Consider the following 18,228-nt stretch of genomic DNA (forward strand, 5'->3'; position numbering starts at 1 on the left):
ACTTCAGGAGGCTTTGGTCTCTTTCTTCTGGTCCAAGGAGTTATTTGAAAATGATTCTTCTGAAAATCAACTAGTGTTAGTGGAAAGTCAGTCATGTCTGCTCACCCCACTTCAGGCTTCCTCGGTAACCACAGTTACAGTGTTAACCGCAGTTGCAAACACACGCATATACATATATGGAGCTCTGTTTAAGTTTGAAGATTTTTGCTTTTGAAAAATAGTGCGCGCGTGCTTGCATGGGAGTGCATGCCATGGTCATATGGAGTGGTCGGAGGGTGACCTGTGGGAGTCAGTTCGTTCATTCTACCACGTGGGGTTCAGGGATCAACTCAGATCAAGCCCCTTTATCTGCTAAGCCATTTTACCAGCCCTCAAGTTCAAGGTTTGAAATTTTTAAAAAAAAGGTTTATTTAATTATATTATATGTTTCTGTATGGATTTGTGCATGTATGTGAATGCAGGTACCCCCAGAGGCCAGAGGCATCGGAACCCCCGGAGCTGGAGTTATGGGTGGTTTTAAGTTGTTGGGTGTCAGAGCTGGGAACAGAACGTCAGTCCACTGCAAGAGCAGAACACGATCCTAACCACGGAGTCCTTTCTCCAGCCCCTAAATCTGTTTTTAAAATACAAATTAGTATATTAAAAAATCCAAAGCTGAGTGGGGTGGCACATGCCTGTAGGCAGATTTTTCTTTTTGGGCCACCAGCTCACAAAAAATGACATGGAGACTTATTATTAATTATGAAGGCTCAGCTGATAGCTTAGGCTTGTTCCTAACTAACTCTTGTAACTTTAATTAACCCATATCTTTATTCATCTATGTTTTATCATGTAGCTTTAACCTCTGTCACATTATGTGTGTCTGACTTGTTCCATGTCTGTCTTCTCCACCCTTCTTCTTCCCAGCATTCTCTCCTCCCCTGAAAATCCTGCCTAGCTATTGGCCATTTAGCTTTTTATTAAACCAATCACAGTGACATATCTTTACACAGTGTAAAGGAATATTCCACAACACACGCCTTATAATTCCAGCATTTGGGAGGTGAGCACAGGAGGTTCAGAAGCTAAAGGTTATTCTTGGCTGTATACCGAGTTTAGGTCCAGCCTGGGATACATGAGACCTTGTCTCAACCAACTCCATAGAATTTGACACCTGCCTCCATAGGCACCTGCATGTACATGTGCATCCATGCTCACTTACACACAAAACAAACAAACTAAAAACAAAAGCACAGCTAAGCCAAAGCCAGGCAAAACAAGTGCATTTCCTTTAATTGAGAAATGATAATCACGATTTCATCTCAGTTAGCGAAGGAACGACATTCTGCTGTGTTTGTGTCTGCCAAAAGGCTAAAGTTGTGAGAGTCTTAATGGTCGGGAAGGACCATCCAAGTCTCTCTCACCCTTGTACCCCTGCTCATGTGTCCTCTCCATGGAGGAGCGGCCCCCTCTCCCTTCCAAGTGTGAGCCAGACTGGAGTTCCTTTAGAGCAGTCTCAGGCTCTGGCTCTCGTGGGGATTGTTGGAAGAGTTGATGCCACTCTGGCTCCTGGCTCTCTTTCTGATGCCGTACCTTGAGGAGCAGCAGGACTCACCCCAGGTGTGTGGTCCCAGATCTGCTCGCACTGGGTTCTCCATCATCTGCACACCATGGATGCGGGTGAGGCAGAAGCCTGTTCTTGAATCGCTTGTTCATTTGTCCAGAGTCACTCAGCTCCCAATGCGGTAGGAAAAGAAAGTGTCACACGTAGAACCCAGATCCAGAGAGAGGCGGTTTGTAACTCTTCACCGTGGATTAGTTTAGTTTCTTCCCCGTTCACAAAAAATTAATTTGTTACTGAAAATTTGGGTAAAATAATAAACAGTAAGAAAATGAAATTACCCATCAACCCATTCAGACAACCGTATTCTAAACTGCACAGCCTTCCAAGCTTTGATTAAGACGCAGACATTTGTATACACATGTTCACGTTTTAAATTGGGATATCCTACGTTTAGTTTGTGTTCTAACTATATAAATAATACTAAAGTTATATCTTGCATATTAATTTAATGGTACTTTTTTTCTGTTATGGCCAAATATTCTATGAAAAATAATTACCTAAAGCCATGGTGTGCGGTCCTAAAGTGGCATCCTGCTGACCTTTCTGCTGCTAGGTGTGTGACATGCTGCAGTTCTTACTTAATGCTCATTTTAGGAAGTGGTGCCTGTGGCTCAGAATGTGACTGTGAGGAGTCCATGTGTTAGGAAGTATTAATCACTTGTACTTACCTTTTATCTCTATCTTAAAATATGTTACAGGGGCTGGAGAGATGGCTCAGAGGTTAAGAGCACTGACTGCTCTTCCAAAGGACCAGGGTTCAATTCCCAGCACCCACATGGCAGCACACAACTGTCTGTAACTCCAGTTCCAGGAGACCCAAAACCCTCACACAGACATACAAGCAGGCAAAGCACCAATGCACATAAAATAAAAATAATAAATAAATAAATAAATAAATAAATAAATAAATAAATAAAAGAAACCAGAACAGGTTTAAAAAAAAATATGTTACAAATACTTGTACTTTACAGAAAGGCCCAATCTTTTGTCTAGAAGTTAGGAACGTGGGCAAAAAGCCCAGGAAGACCTGGGCAGGTGGTCCTGGCGGCTTATCGGCGGCACCACCCGCGCCTGTGCTGAGAGCGCACACCTGCAGCGTGGGGCAGTCGTTCACCTCCACGCCCTCTCTTTCCCTTGGGCCTTGTGCCACAGCAGCCGTGAAGTGCTAGGATGAGAAACTCGACCACCAGTGTCCCCACATCTGTGTCTTTGCAGACAAACTGGATGGGTGGCCCGGCGTGTGGCTTCTATGGCCAGTCGGTGCCCACAAAAGGTCAGTGAGGGGGCTTTTGGGCCCATCACTGCTATGGGCACGTGGACTCTTGGCATCAGCCCTGCTTGTGAAAGCAGAGTCATTGTGGACTCCGCATGGGTCCCTCCCAGGCATGCCTTCAGTAGCTGAGGAAGAATCCAGCATGGGGAGAATCCAGCTCCCGAGCCACACTGGTCTGCACATGGCGCTGGTTGGTTAGGTTTTTTTTTTTTTTTGAGTCATTTTTCGCTGTGCTGGACGGAACCATTTCTTGAATATGTAGTGTCCGCCATAAAGCCCATATCCGGCAGGCAAGGTTTGATCTCATCTACACCATAGATGCCTACACTAGGGATGAAGGTTGGAAGTCTGTAGATCCAGGGTGTGGATCCAGGTTGTTTTGGGATCACAGGCCTCGTTGCTAACTTTGAATCAGGAGGAGATTTATAGTTGGTTTAACAGTGAGTAGACAAGTCATTCCTGTTTAGTTAGAAGAAAACGTCACTGTTGAGTTTACTGTTCTCCCAGACGGCACCATCTTCCAGAAATGAACTAACCTAAGCAGTTTCTCCCGTGTTCCTAATGAAAACAGCATTGTGGTTGCTTATGGAGACTCAGGTTATTGGCGTTGTTTAGAGTTTTAAATATTAGTGGAACTGCAGAGGCAGCCATTTAAAAGGACCTTAGGTGCGAAACCTCACGAGTGGGAGCCACCACCTGCTAGTTCAGTGCTCAGAGTAGGGGCGGAGAAGGCGGGGCTGGGGACCTCCTGGGTCCAGCAGGCTCTGGACTGCGGTTACTGACATGGCTGCCCTGTCTCCTCTTCCTCTCCAGGCAGAAGGTTATGTAATCGGAAGCTGCATCAAACACATCCCAATTGCAGGTAGAGATATTACGTATTTCATTCAACAGCTGCTGAGGGAGAGGGAGGTGGGAATCCCTCCTGAGCAGTCACTGGAGACCGCAAAAGCCATTAAGGTAAAAACAGAAGGGAACCTGGCTGGTTTTGGGGGGGGGAGAGAGAAATGGTGCTTGGACGTTCCCCTCGATGATGCCATCCTCCCCCTCCTGCTCCCTCCCTATCCCCCTGAGAGTGTGGGCCTTGATTGTGTGTTCAGAGTGCTGGGGACTTGAGGCTCCACACGCTCTTCCACACAGACAGCAGCTTGATAGCTGGTGCCGAGCCACCGGCGTGTGCAGTAGAGCATCGTTTAATTGGAGCCTAATTAAACAAAACCTTCAATTAGCCGCACGCTGCTTCCACATCTCTCGCCGTGCTTCCTTTTTAGAATCAGGGCGCAAGTCACAGCAGCAGCAGTAGTAGCTGTCATGATCCCAGTGGTGTCTGCCTGCCGTGGTGCCCTGAGCATACACCTCAGAACCTGGCCAGTCTAAGTCTCAGACTCCTTCATCGCCATCCACTGGGGAGAGGTTTGCAAGGTGTCCCAAGACTTTCTCTGTAGGCTACAATATTCCCAAGGTTTTCCCTTTGTTCACTGGCAGCCATCCACTAGCAACCCCAGTGTTCCTGCCTGATTTCTGCTTTTATTCTATAATGTCTGCCGTATGATAGATAGCATGCCGTTTACTTATTTATTTCCGCTGCCTAGTGCTTGACTCTCAGCTAGATTGTTTCTGACAGGATCTAAGTATTTCATTGACTGTATCTCCAGTGTTGATCAAGTGACTGACCAGCAAGGTACATCCTCAGGCACAGTGTGGGCCAGGGAATCCCTCTGTAAGCAGACATCTAGCAGGAGGCTAGAGAGCACTCCCTCAGTATCACACACACACACACACACACACACACACACACACACACACACACACACGTTAGAATGTGGTTGGTTACTGTACTCTAGAGTGGAGCAAACTTAGTTTGCTGATCCAGACCTGGGCAGTAGTGAGACGAGCACCTGAGAGGGGGCCTGAGGGAGCATGCAGAGCCTGGATGGAGGCAAGGTCCTGATGTTTACAGATAGATAGTATTTCAGAAAACATGGCAGCAAAATTAGGGAGAATGTGGTAGTGATGAATAACCAAGTTGCAGAGAAAGCAGACTTGCCTGCTCAAGCATAGTCCTCTCTGAGCCGAAAGACAACTGGATAGGAGCTTGATCGTCCCTCCACGGGAGTTACAGTGTAGCCAGAGATGGAATTGGAGGTGTCTGTAATGTGTGAGTTCCTGTGTATTTGTCAGAGGGCAGAGACACTGGCGGTTATTAATGCTTGGCGGTATCTTTTTGTGTACACACAGGAGAAGTACTGTTACATTTGCCCTGATATTGTCAAAGAATTTGCTAAGTATGACATGGATCCCCGGAAGTGGATCAAACAGTACACAGGGATCAATGCGATCAACCAGAAAAAGTTCATTATAGATGTTGGTTACGAAAGGTTCCTGGGACCGGAAATATTCTTTCACCCTGAGGTAAGATCTGTCTCTGAGTGTACAGAGTACGGTGCATGTGGAGCAATGCTGCCCCCCAGTGTGCACAAGGAGTAATTCTCAGTAAAGTTCTCAGTGAGCAAGTTGGCTGTTTCCCGTGGTGGTTCCCGCTGCTGCCGCGGGGCTGCCTGGTCTGCCTTGCCGCAGGCTTACCCGCTTTAACAGTTAAGGTTGGGTTATCCTTCTAGAGGTGAGGAGGAACTCTGAAGATCAGTAGAAGAAAATGGATTTGACACTGACCTCGAGGGGCCGGTGGTAATATAGATCACTAATCCCGAGGACTGTCATGCACTGGCCCCTGCTTAGAAGTGGGATTAAGACAGTCCATCCAGCCTTGTGACTGTTCATCTAAAACCAGTGCATGCCCAGCTGGTGAATGGCTGGACGTTGCCTCCTTCCTCCGAGACGAATGTTGAACGTGAACTGGGTTTTTGAAGTGTGTTTAGAGTCGACGTTTTCATACGTTAGTTCATTTAACCTGTGCCGTCGAATCCAAAGGTGTTGGTTTATTCGCCGTGACTGTGGCATGGACTGTTTTGTTCTGAAGCCGCCCCGTCACCACCGCACGTTTCCCCCTCACAGCCGGGCTACCTTCTCCATGGTGTTAATACTCACAAGTGTAGTTCGGACTGCATGCCGTGCGGCTGGTGTACGTACCCTGCCCCTTCTCTCACAGGCATGAGGTGCTGTGTCCTCCTCAGCAGGGCTGCCTGCCCTTCTGCCTGGTGGATATTTTCCCTTCTCTAAACTCACCCAGTTCACATTCACATCACTCCATGGACATGTGGTCAGTCATGTGGCATTCCTCTGACACCCTTTTATTTTCATGTAATGGGTTTTCAGTTCTAGTGAGTTGTATATTTGTTAGTTACTTTTAAAGAAATGTTTTTGTGGGGCCTAGAGACATGCCCCAGGGCTAATAGCATGGACTGCTCTTGCAGAGGATCCCAGTTCAGCTCTGGTACCCAGTCTGGTGGTTCACAGCCATCTGCAACTCCAGCTCCAGAGGATCTGATGTCCTCTTCCGGTCTCTGCGTGCGCCACACTCACGTACACAAACCCACACTCAGACACACACTTACACACATTATTAAACTTAAAAATAAAGTCTTAAAATGTTGTTTGAAAATAGTTTTGTGTTATTGGAGGAAAATGCATAATGTTTCTTTTATATTTATATGAAATTCAGTTTGCCAACCCAGACTTTATGGAGTCCATCTCGGATGTGGTTGATGAAGTCATACAGAACTGTCCCATAGATGTGCGTCGGCCGCTGTATAAGGTAAGGTGCCTTGACTTCCTTCCCACAGTAAAGGCTGTAGTTGTGAGTTACCCATGAAACACACCTTCATCCCTGTTCCGCCTGCTCCTGGGACTCGTTCCAATAGTTTAACAAGCTTTTACTCAGAGAGGAGAGGAGTGGAATGTTTGGAAATATGACACCACCAACCGAGGGATTTTTAAAACTCTCTTCCTCTTTCCTTGCCCTCCTTCTTCCCCTTCTTCTTGAGCCCAGGCTGGCCTGGGCTTAGAACTTGTGACTCTCCTGCCTCCACCTCCCTAGCACCGAGGTTTCAGGCCTATGTCTCCACGCCTAGCTTGAGCTATCTTTTCTTCTTACCTGGCAAACTGGATTTGAAGTTCGACAGTCTGAGCTGTATGTACCGATTGAAAGAGGAACGTGCGCCCCCTTCAGGCGGTCTGGGAACTGCTCTTACTGGCCCATGGGCATTTAGGGTCAGTGCGGAGGTAGCATGACAGAGCTTCAAGTGGGACAATCGGATCAAATACGCACGTGGATTTTTTTTTCAGAATTCTTTGATTGTCTGGAATTGTAAAGCTTGAAATGAGAGAACTCTAGTAATTATTTCATAAAAGGAAATATTGCTGACAGCCAGTTAGCAAGAGCAGAAATCCCCCCATCTTCAGCTAACATTTGCACGTGTGCATCAAGCCTTTGACACTCAGCTTCATGATCCTGTATGACGCTCTGCACGCTCCGACATCTGCATTTTCAACAGAAAGATTCTGAGTCACAGTGTCGTAGCTATTGCTCCATTCCACGGTAGATAGCACGTACCTTTCGAAAGAATGAGGTCAATCAGCTGCATTCCCATGAAAAAGCTTCTGGTAGGCCATGCAGCTCCTGACGTGCAGCTCATAGGAGTGTACTTGACAGTTCGGAGTGATAGATACCAAACAGTTGAAGGATCTCTGCGGTAGGCTTATGGTTAACTTCTGCTTTTTCCTCTTTGTGTTTCAAAATTGTTTGAGATTTTAGAGTTAACATTATTTTTACTTGGAAATTTTTTTCTATAGGTAACTTTATATGGGTAAAACCAAATTATGATTCTATATTTATTTGTTTCATGCCCCAAATTAAACCCCCCCTCAAATAAGAGTACCAGGAAAGCTACACTAACTAGCCTGGGTAGTTAAGTAAGGTGGCGTCTGTTCCCTATACCACTCTTCAGTCTCGCTTGCTGACTGTGTGGTCTTGCTGGTGAAGGCTAGGAACACCCACTGCATAGTTAAATAGCTCTGCTGAATGAGAACTGTACTAACGCAGCCTGCTTATCTCATAGGAGTTGACAGACCTTGAGGCAGAGGGGGCCCTGGAGGTCATTCGGACCAGCCCTTAAAGCATGGTGATCCTGTACTTTATAGACAGGTGAAAGGCAGGGTGAGCTTGGGGACCTTGCACTTAGGTCTTGTTGTGTTTATTTCATTAAGGAAGTTTTCTTTTTTTTGGAGCTGAGGACCGAACCCAGGGCCTTGACACTGAGCTAAATCTTCAACTCAAGTTTTCCGTTTTTTAACTCCATTGATTCAAACTAAAGGTAGTTTGAATAAGGCGGCACTCTTCTGCACGATCCTCCTTTTAGTCTGGTGATATAGCCTGATGCCCTTTCCATTTTGGAATTACTCATTTATTAGGTAACCCGGCAGAAGGCGCTAACCCTGAACTCCAGGAAGCTTTATAAACCAGCACGATAACCTCCGTGGGTGTGCTAGGTCACATGCGTACAGTTCATTGTGTAAAAGGTGGGGTTGGCCCAGCAGATGAGGTCCTGGGTCTGATGATGGAATGAGAGAGTGATGGGTTACAGGTGGGAAGGAGAGTGGCTCATGAAGAAGAGGAGGTGAGTGTTGGGCTAGGAGTGGGGGTGTCTTCTGCAGGGGATGTCACAGTAGCCCTGCTTTGACCTGAAACCTCCTCCTTCCCACCACTGCTCCATGGAGAGTCCACTTTAAATTTCCATCTGCTTTTTTTTTTGGTAGGGTCTCATACCTGAGGTCAGGTTTACCTGGAGCTCACTGTGTAGCCCAGTTAGGCTTCAAGTTCGTGAGGATCGTCCTGTCTCAGCCTCTCAAGAGTTGGGATTACAGGTGTGAGCCACCAAACCCAGCTCTCATCTCTTTCTAGACATGGCTGGTTAACTATTCTTGAGCCCCTCAAAAGCTGTGTAGGGATAATCCCTGTTTACCATTTTGTCCGCAATTCTGGTACTCTTTTCCAGGTCACTGTAGCTGTGAGTGCTGAGGCACATCAGGGATGTCAAAGTCTGACACTAATGGTGGTACCCTGATATCAGGAGATAGGATGAGATGCTGATCAGCCATACATGTCTCTTGAGAGCTTCTGTCTCTCTCTTGCTCTCTGGATCAAATGTATAGTGAGCTACATTCCCCAGCCTCTGGCTTTTCAATATGCTGGCCTTGGGCTTGTTCTCCTCCCTCAGCCTCCTGAGTATTGGGATTATAGAAGTGCACCACCATGCCCCAGAGCTGATCCTACAGTGGTTGTATATAAAGAGTAGAAATGGGGTATTGGCCATCTACTGCTGCGGGATAATGCTCTTGTACACTGCTCTTATACACTTGAGTTGGTTTAATAAAACGCTGATTGGCCAGTAGTCAGGCAGGAAGTGTAGGCCGGGTGACCAAACTAAGAATGCTGGGAAGAGGAAGGGTGGAGTCAGGAGTCATCAGCCAGAGGCAGAAGAAGCAAGATGAGAATGTTGTACTGAGAAAAGGTACCAAGCCACGTGGCTAAACACAGATAAGAATTATGGGTTAATTTAAGGCTAAGAGTTAGTAACAAGCCTGAGCTTCTGGCTGAATATTTATAAGTAATATTAAGCCTCCCAGTCAATTATTTGGGAAGTGGCTGCTGGGTATTTGGGAGTTTCTGGTGGGACAGAAACTTCCTACTACAATCTACTGTAATTATTTTAGGTAGGGGTAGATGTACAAGCCAACAGTTTTCTATGGGTCATTTATTTAAAAGAGGTGAGACCAGAGTTCATTGTGGTTAGGGTCAGGATTGATGGAGGACTACAATGGAAGCATGGTCTCAGAAGAGACTCTGTTTGAATAAGGACTGAGACAAGTAGCCCAGTAAATAACTATGTGGGGGTTTTAACATAGTTACTTGCATATTCTCTCTCTCTCTCTCTCTCTCTCTCTCTCTCTCTCTCTCTCTCTCTCTCTCTCTCTCTCTCTTTTATTTATAGGATGTTGCTATGTAGCCTAGGTTGGCCCCGAACTTGCAGTCCTTTGCCTTAGCCCCCGGTTGCTGTATTATAGCACTTACTAATTTTAAAAGTGTCAGTTTTCATTAGTCCTGTGCTGAGACAAACCACATGATAAATGTATTTAATTCCAAATCGAGTTTTTGTGCCTTGTTGCTTTCTAGGTCCTGTTGCTGTCCAGAAGCAACCTTGAGCTTCTTCCATCTGAACAGACTGTTCTTGGAATTACATGATTAATCCTAGGCCTTAAATCATTTAGGAAATAGCTGTGGTGCATTGAGTGTGTGTATGTTTAAAAACTGGATTAAGCAGTTGCCTACGGCCACTCCTTGTGGGGGCTGCTGTTTCTATCCCCATATTGCAGACAGACAGAAGGAAACCTTGTCTGTTTCTCCCTAGGATAACCACTCCTTGGCTGACAATCCAGTTTGTTCCAGTAACTAGTGTACTATCAGCTGCATTTGTGTGTGTAAGAAGGGAGTAGATATGCAGGTGACCTGCTGTCTTAGTGGGGGGTTTCTAGGAGCAGAAACAACCCAAAGAGTGCAGAGTCTTATCTGGTTTGCATGTCCCAACCACGGTCTGTCATGAAGGGGAGTCAGGGCAGGTGCTCAAGGCAGGGAGCCTGGAGGCAGGAGCTGACCTAGGCCACACAGCAACATCCTATAAATAAAAAAACAAGCCATGAAGGGGTGCCACGTACTGGCTTGCCCCACATGGTCTGCTCAGCCTGCTTTCTTATAGCACCCAGGACCACCAGTCTAGGGGTGGCACCTCCTCCAGTGAACTGGGCCCCGCATATCCATCAGTGAAGGAAATGTACCACAGGCTTACCCACGGGCCCATCTAGTGGGAGACATTTTCTCAATTGGGTTCTCTCTTCCCACATAACTTTAGCTTGTGTCAAGTTGACATAAAAGTTAGTTATCCGAGTAGTAGTGAGCAGGCAGGCAGGCTGGCGCTGGCAGGCAGGTAGGTAGATATGGGGCTGCTAGTTGTTATTGTAGCCTTGGGATTGATTTAGAATTCAAGTCCCACAGAGAGTTGGGAAGGCTGAGTACAGTAAAGTTGGCCACACTTCTTGTCATTTATGGTGGAGCTGAACACTGCAGAAGAGAGTCAGACGAGGCTGCCCTTTGCTCTGTTTCCCGAGATGTTCATCGGGGTAGACTAGATCCTGACATGGGCAACGAACCTCAGGCTCACGTGTGGAGGTTTGTCTTTCTCATGGCATTGCTCATTGTGGAACCTCAGTGGGTGTGGCATCATCTTGTGACTGCTTCAGGAGGCTGTCACTCCTTGGTTGTTGCTGCAGGGTAGGCAGCCCTGGGGTCACGTTTCTGTCTCTGGCAGTGTTTGGTGGGCACCACAGCTTCTCCTACAACCACTAAGAAAGGGACCAAAGCCTGGGGTGTGATGAGTGAATTAAAGTTTCATGTTGAGGCGTACAGATACCCACTCGAGGTGCGTTAACCCACCAGGTGCAGCCATTAGAGAGGATTCTTTCTCTATGGCAATCTCAAACCAGGAGTTGGCCAACTTTTTCTGTAAAGGGCCAGATGGTAAATCTTTTTGGCTTTGCAGAAGCCATATGGTCTCTGTTGCATTTACTCCATTCTGCCAGTGCTGTGGCAGACAATATGGGCATCACTAGAAGAGGCTGGATTCCATAAAACGTTATTTACAAAAACAGGCAGGCAGCTTGCTATAGACAGTTGAGTCGCTGGTTCCTAGTTGTAGTGCTTTCTACACCTTTGAGAGTTAGGTGGGGCTTCATTCCAGCTGGCTGTGCGGACAGGTGTGTGGTTCTTCATCAGCCCATCAGGGCCGGGTCTAGAGAAGATTTGATGCAATTATGGTTGCTGGGCTTCTGGCACTCTAGAGTTTGTGGCTTTGACTGGCACTGCCCAGGGCAAGCTGCAGGTTGCTGAGACAGCGCTTCCGCTGGGTATTTGGAAGTGGTCAGTCCTTTGCCCAGATGGACCGACACTGTGCGGGATGGACGAAGCATTCTTTGGAACCAGCATCTTGGAGCAAACGATGTTTCACTATCATGATTTACGCCTGTGCAGGGCATGCTCTGTTCTGGGGACCCCTTTCTAGCTCCTTCTCCTGAGTGTGGACAGAAGTTTGTCATGAAAAATATCCTTCTACCTCTGTTTCACGGTGACTGCATGTACAGATATTAGGCGTGTGAGCATCTAAACAAAATAGGTAAGAAAATACACTGAGTAATCTGGACCACACATCTTTCTGTGCATAGCCAAACACCCGCAGGTGTCTAGAGGGAATGCCTCTTTTTTATTCTTGTTCCCGGGTGCTTCTCTTCTCCATGACCAATGTTGGACCCATTCTTGCTAGTGGCCCAGGCCCCTTTCACACCAAGGCAGCAATCAGTGGATCAGAATGATAGGAAAACATGGTCTAGGTCCAGGGAAATTCAGATTAGAAAAGAGGAAATAACACAGCTGCTGGATTCTGGATGGTAAGATGCTCTCTCCCAGGACTGAGGATGTTGGCTTCCTGACCTCATCTTCCCGTGTGTCTTCCCTCCAGTGTTACAGCTCTGTCTGGACCAACTGTTCCCAACCTGTGGGATGAGACCCCTTTGGGGGTTGAATGAGCCTTTCACAGGGTTACCTAAGACCATTGGAAAACATATATTTACATTAAGATTCATAATAGTAGCCAAATTACAGTTATGAAGTAGCAACAAATAATTTTATGGTTGGGGGTCACCACACCATGAGGAACTGTTTGTTAAAGGGTCGAAGCATTAGGAAGGTTGAGAACCACTGACCTAGACAGTGGTGGTGGACAGAATAGCAAGAAGGGGAACCAGAGCGGTCCTTTCTCTCTGTGTGGTTATCTTTCTCCTTGTGTGGAACCTTCTCCTTCATTGAGTAATCCAGACCTGTAGGGCCAAGGCTATTATATTTTCCTCCTTCACAATCTTGGTGACCTGCAGGGGGTTTATTATGATCTAGTGAGTAAGAGGTGGCTCACTTAGACTGCTGGAAGATCTGAGACTTTCCTGGCCTTTGAGCCAACATCTTGCCCAGGATCTCAGGCAAGAAGAAAAAAAATGATAAGAATAAAAGATGGCTCTGAAAATTTGGACTGTTCACTCATCTCTGTTGAGGTGTGATTGACATCAAAACTGTGTATGTTTAAGGTGCACCCAGGTTGATTTGATGTCTGTGTCCACTGCAGAAACCTGCCAAGTTAGGCTGACTAATTTACTCCCCACCTCACGTAGCTTCCTGTGTGTGCATGTACTAGGACGCTTCAGATCTACTCTCAGTAAATTCCCATGGACAGTCTGCCTCATTATTAGACTGTAACCTGCATCCTGTCCCACAGATCATCATGTAGCTGGGCCTGGAGGTGGATACCTGCATATTAAAAGCATTTCTAGAGTTTGACTAAGCTGACAGCCGCTGTCAGCAGCTGGTTCTTTCTTGGATTTTCTGGTGTTTAGTGATTTGTCTGCTCTGCACGAAGGTGGAGCAGATACAATTGCCCTGTCATGGAACTGGGTATCTTTTCCTCCAGTTTGTGAGATGTCTTGGGTACCTGCTGGTACTAGGCTTATTGTTAAATTTAAGGAGATTTAATATGTATGTGTGGTGTTCTTGCCTTTGGGAATTGATCAAAATGCCAAAAATACTGAAATAACGAATGGGAACTACTACAAGCTAAATGTCATTAAAGTGAATCATGCAATTATGGTAATTGAGGGATGAGCAGATTGCATTTCATCAGAGGGATCGAGAGAGGCTTTGAGAAGGTGCCTTCTGAGCCAGTCAGACCTGGCCTGCGGAGCTGGTGTGGGAGAGGCTGGCCTGGTGGAGGACTCTGAGCATAAAGTGGGGACCTAGGGGCGCATAAGGAATTCACCCTTCCTGAAGCCTGGGGCGCAGCAGGGCTGGGGGAGGTGACCTTAGGAGGATGTCTGTCATCCTGCTTTGGCCCTGGGTTGGAGGTTGGGAAAAGTCCCTATTTGTTCTATTGTCAAGAAGATGTGACTGTGTCTTGATATGCTCATAGTTAGTTTTCCTGTAATTAGTGGCTTGAGTCAGGTCTATTGTAGTAATTATCTTAATGCCTTTTAAATCAGAACAGCATGGTGCAAAGTAAGTGAGATGTGTACATTTTTTGTTAATGGTGAATAGTTCCAATACCTGCAGTAGTTGAAGCAGAAAATTAGAAAACATATCTACCAGTGGCATTTTGATCCTTTTTCTTCCCCACCCTTCAGTACTGGGGATCAAGCGCAGGTCATTCTGGGCAGGCACTCCAACCAGTGAGCTACAGCTCCACCCACCGTCCTTTCCAGATAATCCTTTCCCAGCTGAAATCCAGGGTGAAGTCTAAGATGTGAGCAGATAAGATGGCAGCTGCTTAGATTTGAGTAGGCTCATGGGCTTGAACAGTTCCAGAACCTTCAAACCCATTCTACACTATTTACCCATAACTTTTAACTATGCTTCCTGCTAATGCACTCTAGAACAGTAAGATTTCTTTCTGTCTTAGTGGGAAGGGAAGCCTGATATAAACAACTGGTCATGGCTTACTGAGTTGCCATGATATTGCCATAATATTTATTGCAGTGACAAGATGAAGATGTCCCATAATGCCCCACTGAGGGGCATCTGTTGGCCACTTGCCAGGCCCAGCATAGGCACCCAGGATGCAGGCATGCAGCTGCACATAGTGGCTTGAGCGTGATGATTTGTGGGAGCCCAGGTTGGACGTGGTACACCAGGGGCTCCCTGGAGCTGGTGTTCCCCGACTGTTGCACCACAGTAGAGGTGTCTGCAGCTGTAGCATCTAGGGCAATGCCACCAGCCACATGTGGCTGCTGCATCCTTCAAACGTGCTGTTGCCACAAGAAAGCATTCAGATTTTGTTTAATTTTAACTGAATAGCAGTACTGGACTAAGGGCTCCGCTGTGGGACAGCTCAGACGGAAGTCCTGCAGGCTGGCGTGACCTGCTCAGAACAGGGAAAGCAGCACAGATAGGAAATAAAAACAAACTATTTGGCCCGGCGGTGGTGGCGCATGCCTTTGATCCCAGCACTTGGGAGGCAGAGGCAGGTGGATCTTTGAGGTCAAGGCCAGTCTGGTCTACAGAATGAGTTCCAGGAGCTACACAGAGCTACACAGAGAACCTGTCTTGAAAAAACAAAAGCAAAACTAAAACGAAACGAAAGCAATCCATTTGGGGCTAGAGAGATGGCTCACTAGTTAAGAGCACTTACTGCTCTTGCCCAGAACCCAGCACACTGGGTGGCTCACAACAGCTTGCACCCCAGCTCCAGGGGTTCCAGTGCCCTCTGCTGGCCTCTGCAGGTACCTGCACATATGTATGAACATACACATACAGAGATGTACACACACATATACATAAGTAAAAAAATAAAATAAATCTTTAAAAGGGAGAATCGATTTGCAGGTCCAGGAGTAGAGTGTGTTGTAAGTGGAAAGGGATTCAGCATTCCTGGACCTGATGTTTAAACATGGAAGTGAGCAGGGAGCCTGAAATGTGCAAAGGGCCAGATCACGTGGGGCCTGGAAGTGAGGGGTGAGCTACTGTGTGTTGCTGGAGGGCTTCTCTCCAGGTTCCCCAAGCCCCGCAGTCACACAATCCACATATAAAATAATCACTCAGACATTTATATTACTTATAAACTGTATGGCCATGACAGGCTTCTTGCTAACTGTTCTTATATCTTAAATTAACCCATTTCTATAAATCTATACCTTGCCACGTGGCTGGTGGCTTACCGGCGTCTTTACATGCTGCTTGTCCTGGCGGTGGCTGCAGTGTCTCTCCCCCTTCTTCCTGTTTCCCCAATTCTCCTCTCTCCTTGTCCTGCCTATACTTCCTGCCTGGTCATTGGCCATCAGTGTTTTATTTATATAGAACGATATCCACAGCACTTCCCCTTTTCTTCTTTTTTTAAAAAGGAAGGTTTTAACTTTAACATGGTAAAATTATATATAACAAAATAATTATCAAGCAAGAATTACAGTTACAATATTAAAGGAGATGTCCTATCTATCTTATATTTGTGAGTTTAAGGTTTTATATCTAACTTATCTTTTATCATAACTGAGGAAATTACAACTATCTAGTCTTCAACCATATCAAAGACCTGAGAAGGAACATAATGGTACCTGAGAAATGGTAGATGGATGCAAGCAACTTTCGGGAATCTTGTAAGAGTAGAACAAGACAGCTGGCAGCCTGGACAGTCACCTAATGTTTCTCAGCATTGTTGGTGCATTCAAATTGGCTACAGGCCTAGAGTATCTGACAGACCATTTTCAGAAGCAGGAATTTTGAGAAACCATCTTACCCTGTCTTGGCAGAGTACAGTGGTCGCTTTCCTTGTGTCCCGCTTGTCCAGAAAGGACAGCATTGCATTTGTACTGTCAGCCGTCAAGGCAAGGGCAGTTCTTTGCCCAGTAGGCCATTTTGTGCCAAAAAGACAAACTTCCAAATGGAAATGTCTTAGAAGCCCAATATTCTCTCGGGATCAATTGGTGTAGCCAGGAGCAATTGTGTCTCACGTCAACAGAATTTTAAGTTATTTAAATGCCATATTCTCTAGGTCTATGAAGTGTTTGAAGATTACCTATCTATCTGAAATATATCTATGTATACCTAGAAGACTTAACTAACATGGCTACAAATATGATTATCATAGATGACTATTAATCTATTTCTTAATTATCCATTACAATTTTAAATGAGTTACATAAACATAATACCTCAAACAAGAATAGAAATACATATATATATATATGTATATATACAGTATAACAAAATTAACTTTAAGTTTGTATCAATAAACTAAAATTTATACCAATGTAAAGCATTTTAAACAAGTTGTTCTTTAAAAGTAGGTTCATTAATCTACCCTTTTATCTTATCATCTCTATATCCTCCTATATATCTATATAGGCGTCTAGCTGCCCGTATGAGACAAGAAGCAGGAACCTGGTTTTGGCTCTGTTTAGAATTGTTTATTAAACATTTTCAGGTTTAAGGTGGAAACTCAAGCCGTTGGGCGCCATTTGTTGCTGGAGAGCTTCTCTCCAGGTTCCCCAAGCCCCGCAGTCCCACAATCCACTTATAAAATAATCACTCAGACATTTATATTACTTATAAACTGTATGGCCATGGCAGGCTTCTTGCTAACTGTTCTTATATCTTAAATTAACCCATTTCTATAAATCTATACCTTGCCACGTGGCTGGTGGCTTACCGGTGTCTTTACATGCTGCTTGTCCTCGCGGTGGCTGCAGTGTCTCTCCCCCTTCTTCCTGTTTCCCCAATTCTTCTCTCTCCCTGTCCCGCCTATACTTCCTGCCTGGTCATTGGCCATCAGTGTTTTATTTATATAGAACGATATCCACAGCAGCTGTGTGCTGGCTCTGACTCTCGGGTGAGACCTGACTTGGCATGGATGTAGAGACTGAGTTTGTCCTGAGGGCCACTGAAGATTTTGGAAAGGATGTGCAGTGGCTGAAGCTGAGGAGCAGAAGCAGCAATGTTCTTCTCCTCCCTCCCTCCCTCCCTCCCTCCCTCCCTCCCTCCCTCCCTCCCTCCTGCCCATTTCTGCTCTCTCTCTCCCCATTCCTCCCTTCCCTCCCGTCTCTCCCTCCTCCTCCCCCATAGTGAAACTCCTACAAGATGTGTTGTAAAGACTGGCATATGTGAACGGTGGAACTGCCGAGCCTGGGGTTTGTAGAGCAGGCTGGAAACTCAGGCAGGCACTGCCACTGCATGCTGGGATAGAACCCCCTCCTGGGGACAGTGAAGACTGCTCTTCTGGCCTTCAGCTGACCGGGTCGTCACCTTCCACAGTGTGTCACTTACCGTTAGCAACATCTGGGTTCATGTTTGCTCCAGTCACCAGGTGTGATAGTGTAGCAAGTCACCACACACAGTTAATCACCCTAGAGGCTAAGAGAGTCTCAGCGAGAACACTGGAAGATCACTGTCCCTGGGCCTGCCTGGTGACACTGTCCCCACTGTCCCCCAGAACAGCTTTGGGAGGGGAGTTGTACGGAGGGAGTAGTGGATTGAAGGAAACGAAGAGATGTGGGTGACTGGGCGGTAACAGCGCCCAGGGCCAGCCCCGGACATCTGCTTGGATTTCACCAGGGACACGCTTGGGTGTCACACAGCTGTGTGTAACTCGGATTTTTGCTCAACCTTGGTGCACTTTAGTTGTGAACCTGTAGCTACTGTGGCATCTTTACTGCAGGAAAGGAGAGGCAGCCTCTCTCTGTGCTTCCTTTCCTTCCTACAGGACCCCACATGCTGTGCAAGTGTTCCCCTTTTCTCCTGTGCTGGGGTCTGAACCTAGGGCCG

The 18,228-nt window shown here is 46.4% G+C and overlaps 1 protein-coding gene across 4 annotated transcripts in view; it reads left to right on the forward strand.

Moving 5' to 3' along the window:
- Positions 1–18,228, forward strand: part of Actr3b (actin related protein 3B) — a 101,927-nt gene that overhangs the window by 69,418 nt on the left and 14,281 nt on the right. For all 4 annotated transcript variants that reach the window (XM_028879477.2, XM_028879478.2, XM_028879479.2 and 1 more), the window contains 3 exons: positions 3,690–3,833; positions 5,112–5,285; positions 6,493–6,585. In XM_028879477.2, the coding sequence (XP_028735310.1) occupies positions 3,690–3,833; positions 5,112–5,285; positions 6,493–6,585 (411 nt within the window). The remainder of the gene's footprint in view (positions 1–3,689; positions 3,834–5,111; positions 5,286–6,492; positions 6,586–18,228) is intronic.

This window comes from Peromyscus leucopus, chromosome 3, assembly GCF_004664715.2.
Source record: "Peromyscus leucopus breed LL Stock chromosome 3, UCI_PerLeu_2.1, whole genome shotgun sequence".
Lineage (NCBI taxonomy): Eukaryota > Metazoa > Chordata > Mammalia > Rodentia > Cricetidae > Peromyscus > Peromyscus leucopus.